This window comes from Chenopodium quinoa, unplaced genomic scaffold (genome assembly GCF_001683475.1).
Source record: "Chenopodium quinoa cultivar QQ74 unplaced genomic scaffold, ASM168347v1, whole genome shotgun sequence".
Taxonomy (NCBI): Eukaryota; Viridiplantae; Streptophyta; class Magnoliopsida; order Caryophyllales; family Amaranthaceae; genus Chenopodium; species Chenopodium quinoa.
Window position 1 is genome coordinate 4,940,281 of NW_018743292.1, and position 22,636 is coordinate 4,962,916.

Here is a 22,636-nt window from a genome sequence, read left to right on the forward strand (position 1 = left end):
AGAATGCCTAAACAGGATAAAGTTCAATATATTTAATTGATTACTATTATATAAATACTAATAAATATATAGTTAGATTGAGAGATGCCAAAAGATGCCAATGAAAATGGTTGATTGTATTATTGATGATGGGGTTAGCGTTGTTGATTCAGTCCTTTCAGATGGTATGGGTTGATGAAAAAACTTATTTTGTTGAATAGGCATGATTAGGGGATTGGGATTGAAGAGATGTATGATTGATTTTTTTTTTTTAATTTAAAATAATTATTTTAAAACAGGAAAGCAGAAAGAGGACAAGAGTCTTTCCAACTTCCTGTTTTAAAATAATAGTATTGATTTGATATTCCGCGTATGCACTTAGCCTTCTGTCCGATTTGCATAATGTTCATTCAGTTTTTCATAATTAAGGATGTAATATGATTTCATATAAAAGGCTCATCATCTAATAGCGCGAATTATTTAATTCTGTATCTTTATCATCGCTTCATTATTATTTCGTATTGTATTAGAAAGTGTTATGATTTTTTTCGATATATATATATATATATATATTTCAATGTATTTTAAAAGGAAAATAAGTATATAGATCGCTGTTATATATGATGAGGTTGGATACTTGGATGTTCAATTCCTTTAGGAGAAGTGACATTACATACTAAGGATATGATGAATTCAGATTGATGTAACTATGTGGATCTTATTCATCTACATGATGTTTTTCTGGTGCTCATTTCTTTCCTTTGCCAAATCATAATCCTTCCCAAAAGAGAAAAAGAAATAGAAAGAAAAGAAATGAACAAGGATAATTGATACGGGTAGTTGAAAGTTATAGTGGTACCTCAGCTCATCTCATTAAGCCATGTAAGTTTGTGCATTATATATTTGCAAATGTTGGAATATAACTTTAAAAGGGGTAAAAATAAAAGAAACATATTCCATATTTTGGTAAATTAATAAGTACGTTGAAGTGGTTGGTTAGTTCATCATCCACGAGGTTAATGTGCATGTTAAACTAATTTAGTATAATTTCCATCCATATATATTTAATTTGTGGCAAACAACTTTAATTTTACATATATTCATTAGTTATCTTTGAGTTATTACATCTTTGAGATTACAAATTATCGCAACTTCAACTCTATTGTTAGGGTTGTCATTAATCTCTTTATTAATTCGACAACATGCAAAGTTATCAAAATCGGGATTCTACTTTGAATCGAAAGGGGATCTCAGAATTGAATCGTAGAATCGTAAGTATCTACAGACATGCATAATCAAGATGTCATATCCAAATTTAATTAAACGTATTTAAATTATAAGTTTGAAACCTAATTATTAATAGAAAATAGTTGTTTACCCATTAAGCAACCAATAATAATTGATATTATATATTTATAAATAACTTTGTAGGCATAATTTTAACATGTAAGGATTTCGCTAGTTAAGAGAAATATGTAAAATCGGGTAGAATTGTAAATCGAATCGTATGACTTACATAAATCATAAAATCGTAATATTCTAAGATTTAAATCGGGATTTTAATAACAATGGTACTAACATGATAGATCAAACTAGGATGAACTCAAGAAGAGATAAGAGGGAAAAAAACACAAACACAAGAACAATAGATTTAGAAGTTACCATTATAATCTCCCTCGATTTTTTTTTGGGTGCATATAATGATTATAATTTAAAGAAATTTTTTGTATGGTAGTCTCTTTCAAAACATTAATTAAGGAAGGCATATACGCTAATACATATTATAATTAATGCCAAGTCTCCTAAATTTACTTGTCATTGTCTTTGTAAAATTAGTAACCCTATAGGACAGACGTTATATAAGTGGGACGTGGGCGGTCCAATTCAAAAGTTGTTTTGGGACAAAAAAAAATGGCTTTATAATTTAGTCACATGAACATAAGATCCTACAATATTCTTATGAAGTTATATTTGAGCGAAAAAACACCTTACTCACGTGAACATCACGTTCACTTTTATTTTTTCCCATTCTCTCTCCAAGGTACTTTTCTATCAAGGTACAAGACAAAATATATTTCAACATTTTCACTTTTTTTTTTTTTTGAATCAATTTCAACATTTTCACTTTATATATTGAAATATGGTTTCAGTTGACTTTTTTAACATTTTTTGAAGGGGGGAAAAGAAAAAAAAAACAATTTGGTGGAGAGGAATATTACAATGCACGACAAAATAAGTAACAAAGATAGTCAAGTTCAAATATGCCATCTATATATATATATATATATATATATATAGTTGAAACATGTTATAATAAGAAGAAATAATGTTTTAATTAAAAATTAACCAAAAATAAGAATTTGGCATGTTTCAAATATATATTATTATTTATAAGTAAATTTTCTCCATCTCACTGTGAGGAACCTCTTCATCAATATAATGTAATGGCTATATACTCCATCCAGATTTAAAAGAATTCATGTACTCAAGTATATGATATAGTCTCAATTAAGTTTCCTTGCCATATCTTCAAAAAAAAAAAAAAAATTCTTTGCCATAAATGAATATTGTTTAGGAAAAGATATTTCTAGCTAGATTGTTCATAAAATTTAAACTGAAACATCGTATATGACTAATCGTATAATTCAACAATATATCACGACCATATGTGTTCCTCGAGAGCATTAGGTTTCCACTCTTTAGGTGCTTGGCGTTGATATATATATAGAGTGCAATGTATGCATGGATAAGTAGAAGTGGTGGTCAACATCTTGCAAATGAGGTGTATGAGGGTGATCGATTGACTAATTGAGTTTCACAATGAATTTTAAAGCTATACTATGTATGTTATTAATTTTGTTCTATTCTATTAGTGGACAAAAAATAAATAAACCCTATGTAAAATGAAACTACATACCTGAAAGAGTTTGTTTAATTTTGCGAGTTTAGCTTAGACATGATCAACCTAAATAGTCTTGAATATAGACTGAGTATTTTAAATTTCATAGATAAATACGGAGTATGATTATTCTCATTAGGCTATGCACTAATAAGGTTATGGTATTGAATATTGTTCTAATGGTGGCATAAGTTTGCAAGTGACATGCATGAGAAATATGCATGTTTAATGTACTTACCGTCGCATGAAGCTCATGCATGCAATAATGCTGCGCTCTAGTTACACATTCACACACGCATGTTGCTTGTTTTGTTTTGAATTAAGAAATTGGGAGGTGAATACGTCCAAAAAAGATTCAACAAAAAAGCAATAAATTCAAACTTTTTTATATATAATTATTATATACTTCGTAACTAATATCAATAGGATAATAAATTACTTATAAATCCTAGCTAGATTATCTCTAGCATGTTAATAAGCAAAGTGGAAATGGTTAATATGATTAGTACAAAATATATATAGATTGTCAACTTATCTATTTTATTGATTTTTTTAAAATTGATCTATCACCTTAAATATTAGTAACATACTTGAAATTAGTCATCACCATTCTCAAAAAGTGATTATAACAATGATCAATTAGTGAAACTTACATATATCAGTAATGTTTGATTAGTGGTTGTAAAACAATATTCGAGGGAAAGGGAAGAGGGTCAAATTCATAATACGTAGTATATCTTGAAACTATACATTATATCATAAAGTATATTATTAGGTTAAATAATAATGTGGTTGTCGATATCAATACATTCATACTTTTATGATTTGAATGATTCTACGAATAGCAAACTTTTTATATAACGGTAGCACCACATATTTTGAATTACATATTAATTTATGTGATACAAGTTGGTCCGAGAAATTCCAAGGAATATAAAAATAAAAATAAATATAAAAAAAGAAAGGGCTAAAAAACAATAGTCGTATAAGATATGATGACATGGCTTAAGTTGGAAAGTTCCTTTAAATTTCAATGACAAGACGAAGCAACATCTTTTCTTGGGGGTTCATTGCACAAAATAACAGAAGAGGAGATTTTGATTTGCTGCTCTGGTCCTCATCTTATGCGCTACACCTGCACACTTCATCAAAGTACCTCCAAAATCTCTTACTTGGCTTCTATGGTACCACGTGGAAACTTCTTTTTCTCCTTCGTTTTGTGGGCTCCACACGTTCAAGTTTATTTTTCTGACGAACACGTTTAAGGTTTTCAAATGACCTGTTTTGACCTTTATATTATTTACCATATTACTTTGATTAACATTTGTGCTATATACAATATATAAGATTAACTATAATCATATACGTACTTGTTAGAATTGCCTCTATGTATTAATTTTTTAATAATTCATATATAATATATTAATATTACCAAAGAGTATTACCATAGACTAAAAATTACTTGTACATATAGTCATTTGAAATTCTTCATTTGTTTTTCTTATATTTTGACTTCTTCACTATTTACATACTATAATATGACTATTCGAAGATAAAAGCATAGTTTTATGAAATTTGTCAGAATAATTGAAACTATCAACCTTGTAAATGTACTCAATAATATTCTGAAATTGTAGAACAGACTCATCAGAGTTAACAAATACGAAGTATGTTATTGTAAAACTTAGCTTGTAATTATTAACAACAGTAACATATTAACATTTATCTATAGTTTTCATTTGTGGGTCGATGGGTCCTATATCTATGGCATTCTATCCTAGATAATAAAGGAGGTGATTTGGTGTCTGCAAATTATTGAAAACAAAATTATGCTTTGTTTATCTTTATCTTCTTTTTCGTTGTATGAATTGATTCGAAATTGATATAAAATACATTAGCCATGATTCCAACAGTTTGTAAATTAAGGCACGGCATTACTTTTGTCACCTAGTCTATTCACATATCCTTTGCTAACTATTTGACCTAATATTATCCCAACTCTTTATTTTGCCTTTTCTTAAATTTATAAATCCAAATTATTCTACAATAAGAAAATATAACTTCCTATAATGTTCTGCTTGAGTAATCGATGTGATGTGAGAGTGAAGGTTTTGTTTGCTCTAGTTGATCGAATTCATGCATAACTCTTTCTTGTTATTTCATCTCCGGTTATAAGGAATATGAGAATGCAAGCTACTAGAGATAAATAAGGTAGGGGCTTTGAGCTACATACCAATATAGGGAAAGGCACAAACGTAACACAATGATAAAAAGAAATGTTACTCTTATGTATGTTGTACATAAAATGACAGACATTGGAGATCGATTTAGATAAAAATATATAAAAGATCGAAATTCCAAGATCCAAAGAGTGCTGATCAAGTAATGTTAATATATTCTTACATAATTAATTTTTTCCATTCATCAAAATTATTTATATCAATGTTAATTTATGTTTCTATTGTATACTTGTGACATTATAGTTAAGAATATAACTTCGATGAATTTCAAGTATAATATTTGCCCTGACTTTATATCGAATAACTTGATCAATACTTCTAACTAACTAAATTAGGTCATTGACCATTGCTAGTGATAAAATGTTTTTGTTATTGGACCATTATTTGGTGTAACAAAGTAGGGATATGGGTTTGAAAACTAGGTATGTGTAGATAGATTAATCAATAATGTGGTAGATGTAGTAAGGACCATGTAACGAATGATGGAGACTAACTATGAATTAATAGTCTCAGTCTCTTGGAGGAGTTATTATTGCTGGAACTTTGGAAGTGATGTTTCATGTTTGGGCCATATCCTTAGCAAATTTTGCTTCAATTCCAACTAAGATTTAATTTGACACTTCAGAAAGGGTCTCGATCACAACCATTGATTTTATTAGTGTATTGTTGGCGGTTTTGAATCCACTGTATTGTTTAACATTCACATAAGTCTAGTCTCTATCAAATTTGAAAAATTAAGTTCAAATCTTATCAAAAATAAGTTTAGATCTATTATGTTTCGAAAATCAAGTAAAAATAACAATTTCATAATGTAATTTACAGTAAATATAAATGTTATTTACAATACTACTTTGCTAGTAACTTGTGATATGATATGGTTCATAGTATTCTAATATTTTAAGATCGGGAGAACATGAATTCTTTTTGTTCATATATGAACAACCCTAATTATTGTATGATTTGGTGCGATCTAGACCGCATTCTGAATAACCCTAATTACTGTAACAAGAATTAACATGTTCCTTTTATTGCAATTTGATTGCACTATAACAAATAAATTTTAGTTCCTTTTTGCACTACAAATTCTTCTAAATATAAGATTGGTAGAGTTCTTTATGAACCAACCATAATTAACCCGTTAAAAATCCTATCCAAAATCATAAAGTGAAATCAACTTTACTTTTCTTACTTAATTTTATAAAGTACGTAATTAAAGCTTGATTAACAAGTGAAAGACCTTCTAATCATTGTTAATCCTATAGTTATCATAGTCTTGTTCTTGTACCTACAATCAAGGGAAGATTAGAACTTTGCTACCCATTATAAACTAAGTCTTTGACTTTTTAATAATTCTTTGAAATCAATCTATTCAAATGATATAAAGTGACCCAAAAATATATTTTTTTAAGACAAAAATGACACGACAGTCTCACGCTCTCACTCCAAATACTATTATTACAGATCTAATCTATAATAATAAACAATTTTTTTTTTTTTTGACAATCATGAACATTATCTATTTACTTATTTATTTATTTATTTTATCCATTATTAGCACAATCTATCTATATCAACTAACCCCACAAAAAGCCATGACCACTATTCAAATTTATGAACCTTTAATGAAATTTTGAGGGAAGAAAAAGGAATACAGTATGAAAGAAGGATGATTATTATTATTTTTATTATTATAGCAAGTTTTAAAATCAGGAGAAACATTAATTATTTAAAAACTTGCAAAAGTTGTAATTGTTCCTTTTATCCCATAGGGTGCAAATGCGGAGACACAAGCTAAAACTTTTGTCAAAATCTACAAAATTCTTTTATAATAATTGTCAAATCTACATGATTAACAATTTCAAATCATAAGATACAATATTTTAATCCCAATTACTGTCTCATTCAAGAAAAACTATATTATGCACGTAGAAGATGAATTTATGCATCTAATTGCAACAACTAACTATAAACAACCATAACAAATACTCGGTACTATATAATACAACTAGCAACCATCCTCAAAAATGAATTAAGATTTATTTCAAATCTAAACTTTATTGATTTAATTACTCCCTTTGTTCCTATCATATTAATCTATTACACATTTAAAGATGAAGTATACATTTAAAAAAATATAGCAATTGGAACAATTTAACTAAAAAAACCCTCACAAATATTAGTCAATCATAGCAGTAAAATGTCAAACCGTATTTTTACGGTTTGGTTTGGGTTAAACCTCAAACCCCACTAAACTGGACTACGTACATCCCCAAGTAACGTAATACAATCATATGGAAAAGGGGAGAGTACATCTTAAACACACAAATATACCGTCAAAGTGAGATTGTGAGAGTGAGGGATAAATCAACTGGTTAGACCTCCCCTCTCGACTTCAGGTGATCTTGAAATCGATTCTCATCACCCGTCCTTATGGTTCTCTAAACACCAAAAAAATAAAAAACAAATATACCGCCAAAGTGAACAAACGTATACATCCAACCAAAAAAGAGTAGGTAAAAAACGGTAATTGGAGCTTAAAAAAAAAAAAAAAAAAAAAAAAAAAAAAAAAAAAAGGCAATAAAAATGGTCAAAAACTGAAATGATCTTAAGCATTAGCATTTAGCACAGTATCCTGTTCTTGTTGCCTCCTCTGCTTTCTCTCCCCTTTTCTTGGCCCCGCTTATACAGCAACTCTGCTAGCCTTACGCCGTCTTCTACTACAACCCACCTGGATCGTCTCTCTATTTCTCTCTCTAACCCTCTAAATTATAAGTCTTGTTGGATTAGAACTTTCTAGATTAGTGTGATTGGCTTAGTTCCTCTTGAAATCTGAGAAGAATTTGATAAAATTCTGATTTCCCAGAAATTTTGTGCCCTTCATTTTTGATTTTTCATGATTGGTTTTTTTGGGGTTTGAGTTTTGAGTACAATTTCAGCTAATATTAGGCCTTTTTCAGTTTCTGGGTATTCTTCCTTTTGCTGCCAATTTTTTATATAATAATAAGGTTGGTGTTTGTTTTGTGTTTTTTCTATAATTATTGTTTGATTTTGGATAATTCTGATGTGGGTTTTTCTGGGTATTATATTTTAATCAGGATTGTATCATAAAGATTGAATTTTTTAACCTATAATCAGTTCTAATTAGTGGGATTATTATAGTATATGGTGATACTGTGAGTCTGTGATTAAACAATTAGTTTGACTAGTACCTTTAAATTATTCTAATTGTGTGTATCTTTGTGATTAGGACATCAGTTAAATAAGATCTCATTTGGGCTGTTTTTATTTTAATAATTTAAAGGGTTTCCTTCTAACTGTATATGCCACTCATTCCTGTAAACTTTGAGCATGAATTTCCACAGAAAGTGTTAAGCTCAATGAATTGTGAAAACATTGTTCTTAGAGCTGGATGCCCTTTAATTTGGTTTTATTGATAGAAATTTAGATTTGAATGAAACTGATTCGGTTCGGAACTTGGTTGCAGGACTTGGCTTTGCCAGAAGAGAAGTTTATGTTGTGAAAGATACAATTTTGGTCTGTAATATGCCTTTAACTGAGCTTGTTAGGATGTTCAAAGGGAAAGTGGATGTCACCAATGAAGTTGCCTCTACTTCAATTGATCCTTCTTCTAGGTATGCTTGATTTGGTGGATAAAAATTGTATTAGTAGCTAATCTTTATTGGTTAGGTTTTATTTTGGTCATTTGAATATACCTTTATTTTCCCTTATTGTGTACTTATATTGGTGTATTTTTGGGGGGAATTGGATGCAGACCTGATACTGATTGTGTTGAGCTAATTTGGGAAAATGGTCAGATTATGATGCAAGGTAATAAAGCTAGAAAAAGTACTAATTCAAACAATTTTCAAACCTTTGGCCTCAAGTCTCAAGATGGTAGGAATGGTACTAATTGCTCGAAAATGGCCAAGTTTAGCACAATGGATTCTGTAATGAGTGATTTTCCAATGTCTGTACCTTCTTGTGAAATGGGTTTGGATCAAGATATTGACTTGGTACCTTGGTTGAATTATCCCATGGAAGAATCTTTGCATAATGACTATACTTCTGACTTCTTGAATGAGTTATCAGGAGTTACAATTAACGATCTCCCTACGGAGAATCATTTAGCATACCGGGAAAGGAAAATTAGTTTTCATGGTGATGGCCATGATAATTCTGCAAGCTTGAAGCATAACGACACATCTAAGGATTTTTCAAGTAATGAGAAGGATAATAGAGGGGGAAGTATTGAGGTACCGCAATTTATGTTTCCCTTCCAGCAAAGTGTCCCCAGATCAGGAATTTCTGATATTACTGGTAGCAATGCAGGCAACACCCACCATGTTGGTTCACGAGACTCCGGTCTTAATCCATCTTCACTAAGTGCTTTTACCAGCTTGAGGTTGCAGAAGCTGGATGCTGGGCAGCCTAGCACTACTAGTTCGGGCTTTACAAATTTTCCCTGCTTTTCGCGGCCTGCTGCTCTTTCTAGAGCTAATCATGTGAGTGTAAATCCCTCAAAGAGATTAGAGAATGGGAATAAAAGGTGCACCTTGAGTAGTAGTTATCCTGCTAATTCTACACTGGTTAATTTGGATAGTAATTATTCCCAGAAGGAACTCTTATCTCACAATCAATCCATTATGGCACCAACAAACGACAAGTCAATTACTTTGCCCACAAAGCCGCCTACTGAAGAGCTGCTTTCTGCTAATCAACCTATGTGTAGAGAAGACACAGCTAAAAATCAAGCGTCGCAAAATCAAGTGTGTGATTCACCAATGAGCAAAGTGGGTACCATTGGTAATAAAATCATGGAACCAGTAGTTGCAACATCTTCTGTATGTTCAGCCAATAGTGCAGAAAGAACTTCAAATGAGCCTGCACGTAATTCGAAAAGAAAATTTCGTGAAACAGAATCAGAAGATCCTAGTGACGTAAGATTTCTTCTTACTCCTGATGAAATCTCTGCTTGTTGTCATTCTATTTTTCAGTTCTCATGTTAAGCTGGAAATTGCCTAACTTGCAGGAAATTGAAGAGGAATCAGTGGGTGGAAAAAAACCTGCTCATGGTCGCGGAGGCTCAAAGAGAAGCCGGGCTGCAGAAGTGCATAATCTATCTGAAAGGGTGAGCTCATAGTTTGCAAATTAGTAGTATCTGTAGTTGTGAGACTGGTGACAGTTGCTTTCGGAAACTAATATGTACCTTTTGAAACGTTACCAACAGAGACGAAGGGATAGAATTAATGAGAAGATGCGTGCATTACAAGAGCTCATACCCAACTGCAATAAGGTAATTCTTTTGATATTTTCGATGCCTTTGGTTAGATATACCATCTGTGTTTCAATTGAATTCTTGGGGTGTTAAGACTCTAGATATGTAATTGGTACTCACTTTTCTATCATACACGACTCTGCTAACTATTCCTTTCCAAACACTAGGCGGACAAAGCTTCTATGCTTGATGAGGCTATAGAGTATTTGAAGACCCTCCAACTTCAGGTACAGGTGAGCTATTAGGTTGCTGTGGTAGCTTGTTTGGTATAATTGACATATCAATTGTATGGCAATGAAGTTTTATGTGTAATATTGGATTGAACATTGATGTTCAAGGTATTGATTCTCCATCAGCAGCATTTGTTTTTCTTCATCCATTTTCATTGCCATTGAGAGATGTGGATATAAGTGATGATGAAAATGAATGAAAAGAGAAATGTCTGTCTAGTGTCTATTTAGATGCATTTCGTCGAACATTGACACGGAAGACTTCATTACCATTCCCTTGATTTATTACTTTGTACCCAAAATGCCTTAAGAAACAGGACAATCCGTTGGCTTACATCAATTAGTGGATGCTGCAGGTATTGTCAATGGGTGCTGGGATGTATATGCAGCCTATGATGCTACCACCAGGAATGTCGCCGATCCATGGAGCACATGTGCCACATTTCTCTCCCATGGGGGCCATGGGGCTTGGAATGGGCATGGGAATGGGCTTTGGGATGAACATGCTAAACATGAATAACAGCACGAAGATGGTACCTTTCCAAGGCCCACATTACCCTATCCCTGGAACCGGGCCTATGTTCCAGGGAATGCCGGGTTCTAATCTTCAGGCATTTGTGCACCCTGGTCAAGGATTACCAATGTCCATGCAGCAAACTCCTACAGTTTCCGTTCCAATGGGAAGTCTTTCGAAAATGCCCATAGGATTAAATGCCTTGGGTGTTGCTGGGTCATCAAATGCGACACATCTAGCACCATCTAGTAGTAAAAAGGATGCGAACCCACAAGTAATTTCTAGCATGGATAGCAACAATGTTAACAGCTCGATGAATCAGGCAACAAATCAGGTATTGGCATTTTGTGCCTACATTTGGATCTTTTAGTATTGTGACATTATTGGTCTTCAATAATTGATACCATCACTAGATATTTGCATAATTCATATATTTTGAATGATTTGGACTTTCCTTGTTCCTGTGAAAATACATCTGGGGTCAATTATTGAACAACATTAGGACTGTAGGACTGTTGTAAAATGACAAAGTTGGCTGCTAGCCTATTTTTTAGTACTCCCTCCATTCAACTTTTATATTTATTATTGTTTAAGAATATGCTCAAGTTTAAACAGAGGTAAATTATTGCATTGGTTTTCAAAATGATATGTTTTCACCAGAAGTTAGGTATTGCATTGTTGTCTTAAAATAGCCAATAATAATGCATCGAGAAAAGTTAGTTAAGTAATCCGGTGGAGGGTAAGCCAACTTTTTATTGTTTTGATGGTGGGATAAATATTTTCTACAACAAACCTTCACCATAACTATGTGTATTCAAATTGCAGACATCAAAAGAGGGTATTTAGGAGTCTGCGCTTTGTGCCATAACCAAGGTCAAGATGTTAATGCCTCAGAAACTGCTGAAGCTGCCTACAGAAACGACACTACGCATAGCTGACACGCCTGACAGAAACTTGTTGCCTGCCTGTAGTGGCAAACTGCAACATGTCATCTTCATAGAATGTACAAAAGTATTGACAAGTAACCTGTTTCTAAGTGTATATTCTCAGATTAGATGTTTGATCAGAGGTGCTCCAAACGATGAGAATTTCTCAGCTGTGAACTCGTGACTCCTGTTAATGGGAAGTATAATATGCTCGAGAGTGGCATGTCTGACTAAAATGCAGAGTTTTTGCCCTCTACAAACACTAAGGTTAGGTCTTTTGTAGATCTGTACATCTTATGAAGATGACACTGTACTTTGATATCCTAGTGCTGATCTCCTAGAGGTGTATATGTGGTTTATGTATATTTCCAGTCCAAAAGCCTTTTTTTCCGAGGAAGTACTTGTATATGATATAGTTGTCGTCATACATCTCTAATAATTCAAGGGAGCTGTGTCTCTTTGTCATCACCTACATTAAACTAAACATCGAGGAAATACTTCTGTAAATGTACACCAAACATGGTGGCTTTGATGATTTCATAATGTAATACTGTACTGTATGAAATAGTTGGATCAATATTTATTTCTGCATATGAAAATAAAAGAAATTATTGGCTTTTCCTCTCTGTCTTTAGTTTGTATCCAAAGATTCCAAAACAACATAAGAAAACATTTTCTTCTCAGGCATACTTAGATTTAGCTACCCGATATAGAGTGAACTAATGCACTCTCTTAAAGACCTGACTTTTCCCGAAGTTGATTTATTTTCGGGTTTGTAGGGAGCCATGGAGGACAGTGATGTAGACAGAATTTCATCTCTACTGTAAAGTATCATATCTAAAACCTTACCAACTATCTAGACAACCAATTTGGTTGTAGTATGCAAATTGATTAGCTATAAAACATGTAACTGATGTAAGTCAAAGATTACTTTTTGGGATTAGATGTGAATGCACGCAACGTTTGAAAACCCACGGCAGATCCAGACCAAGTATTGCTAGTGAAGATTGGAACTGACACATATGCATGATCTATGTCTGGATATAATTGATTCAGCAACTCCAGCAATTCTTAAAGTAGTCAATTCATGGAAGGTAGGCTTTAATGAGAAATTATGAATATGGAGTAGAAGTAGTCATAGTTTTCAAGGGTGGTTCTGAGCATGTGCAGGGTGGTCGATCGCACAGGACCCCTAAGTGAAACTACTATAAAAGAGCCTCGGTTTTTGAATTTAGTAACATATTTTTCCTAAAAAAAATAATTTTAGGGCCCAATTTAACAAAATTGCACCGGACCACTTTCAGCGTTAGCATTTATAGCCCCACCTCTGATTATTGTACTTATTTTACTAATTGCTCATGATTAACATGGAGTAGAAGTAGAAACCTAATTCTCCCTTCGTCGACTTTTGTTTGCCCAAATGTGGTTGTCACTTTATTAACTTTTGGCTAGGTGGAATCGGTAACAAAGAAAATTGGTAGAACCAAATGCAATGTATTTCAGATTAAATCGGTTCCCATAAACATTTGTAGTATGAGGCAAACAAAAAAGGATGGAAGGAGTAATTCTTCAAGTCACTTGAAATTAAGTTCCTTATATAATGAAACAACCGCTTACTCGACTTAAAAGACCTACATAAATTTTGTAAAGCAAAAGCTTTAGATGCTTTGATATCAGTACAGAAACATGTGTTTAAATCTACAAAACAAGCATACAGGATCTGTAACATTTATAGCTGCAAATTCAGAAAAGAAAAAACATCGAAATAAGCTCACGGTTAGTCTTGTCCTCAACAGAGAGCTGAAAGTGAAATTCTGCACCACCGTTTGTAAACCATCCCGCTCCTCTAAAGAAAACAAGAATAAGGATATAGTCCCATACGGAAAAAGTTACTAGGAACAACGATAATTAAAACTCATACGAGAAGACATAACTTAGCCTGGTATCAACAGACTTGGGGGCAGCTCAAGCAGTTTTAGTATAAGTTGCAAATAGAACAATTAGTAATACCAGATTGAAGCAAGCTATCCTCTGAAAATTTATCCTTTGAAATGGTATAGGTATTTTAAGCAGCTTCCCAGGAAATGGCACAACTTCTAACATACAAATCAGATTGTTGTTTCTGGACAAGTTTTATCTCCAATAGATACCATACTATTAGATAAAAACATGATATATGCCCACACATTCAACGTATTTCAGAGTTGTTCTAACAGCAGAAGACCAGGGAACATGCCAAATACCATGACATGGGAGCGAAGCAAGATAAATAGTTTTTAAATCCATATTCACTAAAGGAACAATGCACAAGCAAAAATGAAGACCCAACAAACTTCAATAGTCTCATTCGAATCATCTCTTCCACATTCCCTTTAATGCCTCTTTTAGGTGCAGTGGGCTCCAACAGATAGCAACAACCTACTACTTAAGTTGCAAGCCGGTGTCACACTTGGTTATTACTGGAACCATCTTCCACCCTTTCTACAGGCTCGCCCACATCTCCATCTATCATAAGTTTATTCCCTTCTGCCTCGTTGATCTGGCTACTGAGCTCCCCATCTACTTCTTGTGTCTCCAGTTTAGAGATAGTAACAGGCTCTCCATTGACAAAACCATTGCTTTCAAGAGCTTCCCCTACAGGATGATCTGTGTTATCCAAAATGCTATTGGGAACATTAGTGTCGTCTGCATTTTGCTCCATGGCAGCTTCAGATCCCTTAGCCTCAGAAGCAAGAGAAATGCTTTGTGTATCCGCAATTGATGCCACATCACCATCTGTGTGCATGTCATTTTGTAAACTAGCTCTATTGACCGTTTCAGAAGCTTCACCATCCTCCTGAGGTCTTACATCATCAGAGGAATCCACTTCCATGGCACTTACAGGTTCCGGAGTTTCAGAGCTCAGTAGTGAAGCCTGATTAGCTGCATTCTCAGCCAACTCTTCTAAGTGTTTCTTAGCTTCTATATCTTCCGCTTTTCTGTACTGATCCATGAGCTGCCGAATACTCTCCAGTTCAGCAACACGATCTCCATATCGTTTCTGTAAAGTTTTCTCTACCTCTTTCTGCTTCTGGACTTCTTCCCAAAGGCCCTTGATTCTAAATGAAGCTGCCATATTTTCTTGTCTCTGCAAAGCTAGGAAGCAATCCAATTCAGTTCCAGCAGTATTCATCTGTTTGAATGTGAGCTCGATTTGTGTCTTCAGTTTATCAGCCCGCATCTGAAATACATGAGCTATCACATCTTAGCATCATCATGGCTATAAATATCAAATACTACATCTACATGTGCTCTGTATAACAAATTAACTTGTACAACACAAAGATGAGCAAAGGATGGATGTGGTCTTGACCTATAGTCAGACAAAACCAGCAAGGTAATATGGTGAACACCACATCAGAAAGCATAAAGTTATAGAGCCTTGAAGAGCACGTAACCTCACATGCATAATCAAATGTATTTCTACAGACAAACTAGCTAGAAAAGCATGCCAGAAAATTGCGTATTCAAATCTTCTCATGGCCATCACATTCACAGTGCTCCAAGAAATTTGCAGGACAAATCCACATTAACCCTTCACATCAAACTACACATAAAAGTAGCCGCTTCACAAAGAAAGTAAAGATGTCTTCTGTCTTAATCTCCCTAATCCATAGTACTTGACCTACATAATATGAAAACAATCCAATATACTTCCTCCGTTTTCTTTTATAGCACCATAAGGACTTTTACACTATTCACATAACCTTCTTTGACCATCTTTGGTGATTTATCCGGAATGAAAAATAGTCATGTGGGATCTAGTTAGATTCTTCTCTAAAAATACTTTTCAAATATCAACTTTTTATAATTTTTACAAAAGTGTAATTAAAGATATTAATAGCCAAAGTATTGCATTGGCAAGCGTGAAACCCTTCATGGTGCAATAAAAAAAAAAAAAAAATAAATAAAAAAAAAAAAAAAACTAAAATAACTAAACTAATAGGAGGAAAGGGGATTACTCCCTGCCGGAATATTATAGTAATAGGAGGAAGTACAATATTTTTCTAGAGAGGATTCAAAGGAATTAAATTACCCTGTAATTTATCTCTTTAATTACAATGTGAAGATATCTTGTCCTCTACAGTAATCTTTTACTTGATTAATTAACATAATACTTTTTCTTATTTAATAAAAGAAATCTAGGTATGATCTTTAGATGCGTAACATATTTTTTTTAATATTGGTTATCAGAAACAAAACCATTTCAATAATACCTCAAAATTCCACGGTAATATGAAGAAAGTTGCTGTCATCAAAAGTGTTTGACATAGTAACTTAAAAAGAAAATGGGTGAAATTTCACTAGACAAGTACTACTAATAAGACAGGTATGAGCTATGGCTAAGACAGGCAGACAGCCAGAAAGTTGATGTTCACTATAAGTACATGAAGTAGAATGTAAGAGGTCAATGGCTCAACCGCTCAATGACGTTGTGTTTCAATCTATATATGATACCATTTAAATTAAAGTATGAAGTTGCTTAACACATGCTGTCCTTATTGGCTAATTCAGAGCAACCCCAACCACCCTAACTTTAGCACAAAAAATTAAAATAAATAAATTATAAATAAACTGAAACAAATTGTGAATACAGAAATATCAATTAAATAGAAATTTAACATAACAACCAACCTTATAACCATGAGTAAGAACATCAATCTTTTTCTCAAGCCGTTGTGCCTTTCTATTATCATCATCCATCTTCCTCTTAACATTTTCAAATTCATTTTGTAAGGCAGCAAGCTTCTCTACAGTTCCAGCCACACTGGAGAGACCATAAGCATTACGAGTGGGAAAATACATCAAATCATTTAAGCAAGTCTTGTGTGCCTCAACAAAATCATCTAAGGTCTCTTCCTGATGTCCCGTTGCTACACATAGATACTGCGCCTCTTCCTCAATGAATGAACCAGCCTGACACAAAGAATACAAGTCATTAAAACGTAAGAATATGAATTATACATACTAGATAATACTCGCAACATTGAACATTAGCAAATGAAGAAACTCGTGCACTTCAGTAGCAATAGATATATGCAGCAAACAGATCATTTCACAAATAAATCAACTACTATATCCAAGTTGTATTGATCAGTTGGATGTGCACAGTGCTTGGAGCACAAAATGTAACTCATGCTTGAGAATGGATAAGGGGGAAGGGGAGGAAATCAGCAATATAATTCCATCAGCATCCCTCTACTTTTTTTAAGTGACGCACATGATGCAGATTTTTTTTTTTGAAACAAGCATTTATTAATTCAATATAAAATCCACATTTTCTCAATGCTTAAACAACGTACTTTGGCCCTATTTGGCAAAATGTAGTTGCAGGGTTTGCGGTTAGTTTCTCTGTAATTGTGGTAGTAGCAATTATCTAGAACAAAATGTTAGCTGGGAAGATTGATAATATAAGTTTGAGCGTTAGATAAAGTAGCTATTGACTAGTAGCAAGTTGTTACTGGTAAAAATATTTTTTTTTTTCCCTTAAAAATGTAGAAAAAATATCAACAGTCACTCTTGCTTGATAAAAGCTACTCCATAATAATTTCAGCTTTCAAAAAAAGCTACCTTCACCACTAAAATAAGTTAGACTACCCCCACAACTACATTGCTAAACACAGATATTTTATCAAGCAATGGGTTTGACTTGGTCAAACCACTAAAAGCTACTCAAAACCTAGTGCCAAACATGCCCTTTATAGTTTAGTAAGTTTACACAGCTTCCAAGTTGGGCATAATTAGAATACAGATTGGATCCATCAGTGTAGCATCTAGAATTGCAAGTTATTGCATTGTGTTTAGCCAATTAACCTGATTGAAAATTAGACTTACCACCTACAATCAATTTCAAAATATTGACTTTCTCTTCCTGGGTGATACTAGCCTTTCTGTCAGCCATTAATCATTGAGTACTCTCAAACAATAGTCACTAAATGGAATAACAAAACAACACAATGAAGAACTCAAATTGAAGTTATCAACAAAACAAAACAAAAAAGGGAGCATATGATTCTCTCATAATTGTAAGATACGGACACACATTTTGCTCCCCATGGCCCTTAAAGTCCTGAACAAGTAACATCATCCTTTCACCTTGCAGAAAAAGGGCCATCCATCAACCAGATGGCTCGAGGCAGAAGGATGAGAGTGCAGTTGACTGCAGACTCAGGTTAGTGAAAGGATGTAGGAAAGCAGCACAGCTCAAGGTCCATTGAAGAAATACCTACAACTCATTTGCCTCCCTCTGTCCTAAAATTAACAAAATGCACCTTGTTGGCAAGGTCTGAGGATGTCAAGGTTTACACAACCTTCCAAGTTCTAGACAGTTATACCCTACCCTATCGCATAGATCATAAAACGGTAGATATTCCCTCGTACAAAAAATGATATATGGCACATTAGGATATATTGAGAATCATGTCATTTAATAGCCAGGAAAATAGATGACATGAGCTGAAAGAACACAAGCAATTGATCCATAGGAGAGGGTTGCCTCATCATCAGTAAAAGCCCTAATGTACCAATCCATTACCATTCAAGTAAATGGGTCAAAATTTAAGAACGAGGGATTTCAAATCTAAACCCTAGATTTGGGAGTGATATACTACGTATTTATCTTCTTTTTCAACCTGGGCCAATAAAAAAGAAATAATATTTTTTTCACATTTCATTAAGTGTGCCTAAGGAAATCCTTATCGCCTGGTGAGCCTTAGTGGCCTCCAGTTTTTTATACATATCCCAAATCAAGTACCATCTTAGGCTTTCAGCAGTCAGCACAGGATTCCAGATTATTACACCCACTATGGGGTTTGGTATAGAGGTTCCTATATCATTTGTTCCAAAAAAATGTAGCATCAAGCTTGAAACGTTGCATTGATGAGTTGACTAGTGACATGGATATTTTTGGGACAAGTAAAATTCTTCAAAAGACAACAAAATTTCTGGGATGGAATATTAAAGCAGCTGACTGGTAGAAAAAAAAAAGCTTCATCAAAGCTTGTTGTGGTGGCCAAGTAGTTTATGTTATCCTTAAAGATAAAAGTAGAGAATAGTGCTTCTTAGTAATAGTTTCTCAATATCAATAATGAGATTCATCATCTGATTTCCATGTTGCCAATTCAGGTTCTTGAATTCTAAATTACCATTGTAGATTTAAAAAAGGAAATGAACAAAGAAATCGGTACATGAATAGAAATTTACCTCTTTCAGTTCATCTAATTCAAAATCCTCGATGACAGGTACTGTATTAGCATTTCTCTTAGCTGCTTTCTTCTGCTCTTTCTCGCTAAGTGGATACTTGGCATTATCATGCTCTAGCAAACTCAGCAACTCTTTTCTTACCATTTCATCTGCCTGCTCAATGTCAGTAGGAGGGACAAATGAGCTCTTGTCTTCACCAGCTCTCATCAATGAGTTCTTAATGAGCTCAACAGAGGCAGAAGGAGGTCGAGGAAGTTCCCTTTGCAGCACTTTCGACCTCTTTCTGAGTAATGCCTGCTGCCTCGCTTCTTCTGCAGCCTTCTCACGTGCTAACCTATCAGACATATCTTCTTCAATCTGCTCCTCTGGATCCTCGGAATCCTCAGGTTCTGGACGAACAACAACTTCATACTCATTTTTCGGCTCTGGTAGACCACTTAGACCCATACGCAGGTTCCTTTTCAGTTCAGCTTGTCTCCTAAGTTCAAGTTTTTCACTATCATGCATATCCATTTCTTCATTAATACGAAGTTCATCCCTGATAGGAGTTCCTTTGGGGGTCATGCTGAAAGAATTTCCATCCCTAGAGGGAGTCATACCAATTCTCGGAGTAAGACTTGTTCCTCCAGGAGTTGCTGATGGAGTAAGCATTGGATTAGGAGTTTGAACATCCCTTTTCTTTGGAGTGACACCAGAAAAATCTGAAGGATGCAAATCTGGGTTGTCTCCTCCAAGCAATGGTGTTTGAGATTCCCTCAGTCTTGCCAGATTTTCAGCTTCCATCATGATAGCATCACCCTTCCCAGCAGGGGTTCTCTGGGGAGTACGCATGGGTGTCATCCCCTGTCGAGGTGTCTGGGAATAATTTGCAAGAAGAGCATGGGTTGCACCACTCCCATCCGCAAGTTCCTGATTTCCAGCCAAAAGATCACTAGCATAACCCATTCGTGCAATTTCTTCCAACTCCTGGTCAGAAATCTGTGGAGGAGGAAGCATCAGTTTTGACCTTTTTCTAACTGTCTCAGGATCATTAAGTTTGTTGGCTTGCATTATCGCTCCCGGAGCGTCTTGCCTCTCAGCAATTTTATTCTTTGCAATGTCTTGTTTCCTTAATCGGGCTTCCCTATCCACCCTTCTCTCTCCTTCAAGTTCATCAATTGTTGTGGGAAATTTAGGTTGCTCTACAGGTCTTTCTTCTTCAACAACATCATAAAACCCTGGTGGAGGCCTTTTCTCAAAAGGGATCTCGGCATTATAATCTATACCTTTTCTTTTCCTCTTCCTTTGCCTGACGTCTATACCAGCTGCCTTAAGTTCTCTTCTTTTCTGTAAAGAAGCAAGCCTCCTTGCCTCTTCAAGCTGCTTCTCTCTTGCTTTCCTTTTAGCCTTTTTACCCCTTGTATTGGCTAACCGAGCTCTTGCTTCAGAGAGCATTTCTTTCTCATCTTCATCCATATCAACAGGATCTGGTCGTGCTGGTTTAGACTCTGGATTAGGATCAATTTCTCCAGGACGCAATTTACGTGGGTCATCTCCAGGTTCATAATTATCATCCTTAGTACAGGCTGCATCAAGAAGTTTCTCATAACGCTCAAGACATTGAGATGGAGTACGACCAACAATAGGTGCTATAGTTCTCCACTGAGTTGGCATAAGCTTTGCAAGATGAAGTAGCTTTTCATCCTCTTCTCTAGTCCACTCTGTCTACAAGTTTCAGGGAGATTCAGAATCAGTATCACTCCTAAGACTTGTTCAAGTTAATTTAAAAGAGGGGAAGAACATAAAAAAACAAAGAAAAGCTTCATCAAACCTTTCCCAATGAAGCTACCAAGAATGACAGAGTAATACCGCATTCAATTCAATAAACAAACTAACTGAAAATGGCAAACCGGATTGGGGGAGTAAATAAGGTAATAACGAAAAGGCTATCAAAAGGTTTACCAATATCAAGCGCCTCCTACAACACCCCAGCTTATGAACTACACAAAATGTGGTTACATATTATTTGGAACATTGCAACAACTAGCGTGTAACGTTATCCCATAACCACAACAACTTTTCTAGGTATAGAGAGTAAATTTTCGAACATCCATCACGGCATCACTCCCACAAATGAGTTCCCCTCCCCCTCATTCTCTCTCTCTCGAGTCTCTCCACCCTCCAATTAGATCAATTTACTTCTATTTTATCACCATCTAACTTCTGCCAGTGTGAATATGTGACTAGCATAACTAGGATATCAGCATACATGCAACCTTCGCCGCCGACGTTACAAAATGCATATAACTCCGGAATCCAATATCAAAAAATTAGATAAGTAAGCTCATAATTACACTCATGAAGTCATGAATAATAGCAAGAACTAAAACTCAATCCTTCAACCTAATGAAGAACCACATTCAAATCACCATCAACCTACCACTAATTCAACTTCAGTGAGCATAAAAATCACCAAAAACAACCTTAAATTATATAAAATCAAACCCAATTAACTCGAAAAAATTGATGGAAAATTCAATGATAACACTGAATAATCAAACAAAAATGAGAAGAGAGAAAGTAAAGAAGATGAATACCTTCTTAATAGAAGGGTCAAGCCACTCATACCAACGAGCTTTACACTGTTTAGCAGATTTACGAACAAGGAGAGAAGAAATTCGAGCCCATTGATTTTTCCCATATTTCATAACAGCAGCTTTAAGAATTTCATCTTCGGTGTTCTTCCAAACACCTCCTTTGATCATAATCCTCATCTTGAATCCCTTTTATTAATCGAACCAAAATCAAAATTGTTTTTTAAGGGTTTTTGTGTTTCGATTCAGCGAAGTTCGAATTGAAGAAAAACGAGAAATTGTTCGATTTCTGAATTGGGGGTATTCTGAGGTTTGAAGGATAGAAAATTAGGGTTTATGAGCTTGGAAATCGACGGCAATGGCGGGTTCAGAGGAGAAGGAAAGGTGAAAGGGATTAGGGAAGAAGAGGAGAGAGAAAAGAATGGTGATTTTTGTTAGTTTTCGTTGGTTTTTCTCTTCCTTCAGATCCGGAACCCGAATTCGTTTACAACTTAACAAAAATGGATCGATCGTACGTTTCAGTAAAACTTAACTTTACCCATGGGTCGTATCGGCCAGAGATGAGCGTAAGAACGACATGAATATGATCCGACTCGGCACAACATAAGAGGTTTGTCGATGGATTATGAGTTGTGCATGGACATCATCACATCAATATCAAAATTTGGCACGAGCTCAGCATGATCAAACCAGCGTTCGGATAGCGTGAGTCTAGCATGAAACGTAGGCTTGATCATCTCGACCGGTGTCAAGCTCTA

General features: G+C 34.5%; 2 protein-coding genes across 3 annotated transcripts; one reads left to right on the forward strand and one right to left on the reverse strand.

Moving 5' to 3' along the window:
* The first annotated feature begins 7,321 nt into the window (after positions 1–7,321).
* LOC110736579 (transcription factor PIF3-like) lies at positions 7,322–12,642 on the forward strand. 2 transcript variants are annotated; one of them, XM_021916835.1, is made up of 8 exons: positions 7,322–8,123; positions 8,603–8,750; positions 8,891–10,055; positions 10,148–10,246; positions 10,346–10,411; positions 10,561–10,620; positions 10,980–11,471; positions 11,963–12,642. In XM_021916835.1, the coding sequence occupies exons 2-8, from the start codon at positions 8,662–8,664 to the stop codon at positions 11,981–11,983; spliced, it is 1,992 nt and encodes a 663-aa protein (XP_021772527.1). In that variant the 5' UTR covers positions 7,322–8,123; positions 8,603–8,661; the 3' UTR covers positions 11,984–12,642. The 2 variants fall into 2 exon arrangements, with proteins under 2 accessions (XP_021772527.1, XP_021772526.1); XM_021916834.1 differs by having other exon boundaries at positions 7,323–8,123; positions 10,561–10,626.
* A 1,355-nt stretch (positions 12,643–13,997) lies between these two features.
* Positions 13,998–22,352, reverse strand: LOC110736581 (cell division cycle 5-like protein). The gene is made up of 4 exons (XM_021916836.1): positions 21,882–22,352; positions 19,306–21,009; positions 16,738–17,019; positions 13,998–15,283 (listed from the first exon to the last, which is right to left on the reverse strand). The coding sequence occupies exons 1-4, from the start codon at positions 22,056–22,058 to the stop codon at positions 14,507–14,509; spliced, it is 2,940 nt and encodes a 979-aa protein (XP_021772528.1). The 5' UTR covers positions 22,059–22,352; the 3' UTR covers positions 13,998–14,506.
* Positions 22,353–22,636: the final 284 nt, after the last annotated feature.

Coding starts and splice junctions, on each gene's coding strand:
- LOC110736579 (XM_021916834.1), top strand. CDS start 8,662: ATGCCTTTAACTGAGCTTGTTAGGATGTTCAAAGGGAAAGTGGATGTC. Junction 10,412..10,560: donor TCATACCCAACTGCAATAAG/GTAATTCTTTTG, acceptor TCCAAACACTAG/GCGGACAAAGCTTCTATGCT. Junction 11,472..11,962: donor TGAATCAGGCAACAAATCAG/GTATTGGCATTT, acceptor TTCAAATTGCAG/ACATCAAAAGAGGGTATTTA.
- LOC110736581 (XM_021916836.1), bottom strand. CDS start 22,058: ATGAGGATTATGATCAAAGGAGGTGTTTGGAAGAACACCGAAGATGAA. Junction 21,010..21,881: donor TTGACCCTTCTATTAAGAAG/GTATTCATCTTC, acceptor TGAAACTTGTAG/ACAGAGTGGACTAGAGAAGA. Junction 17,020..19,305: donor AATTAGATGAACTGAAAGAG/GTAAATTTCTAT, acceptor TCTTTGTGTCAG/GCTGGTTCATTCATTGAGGA.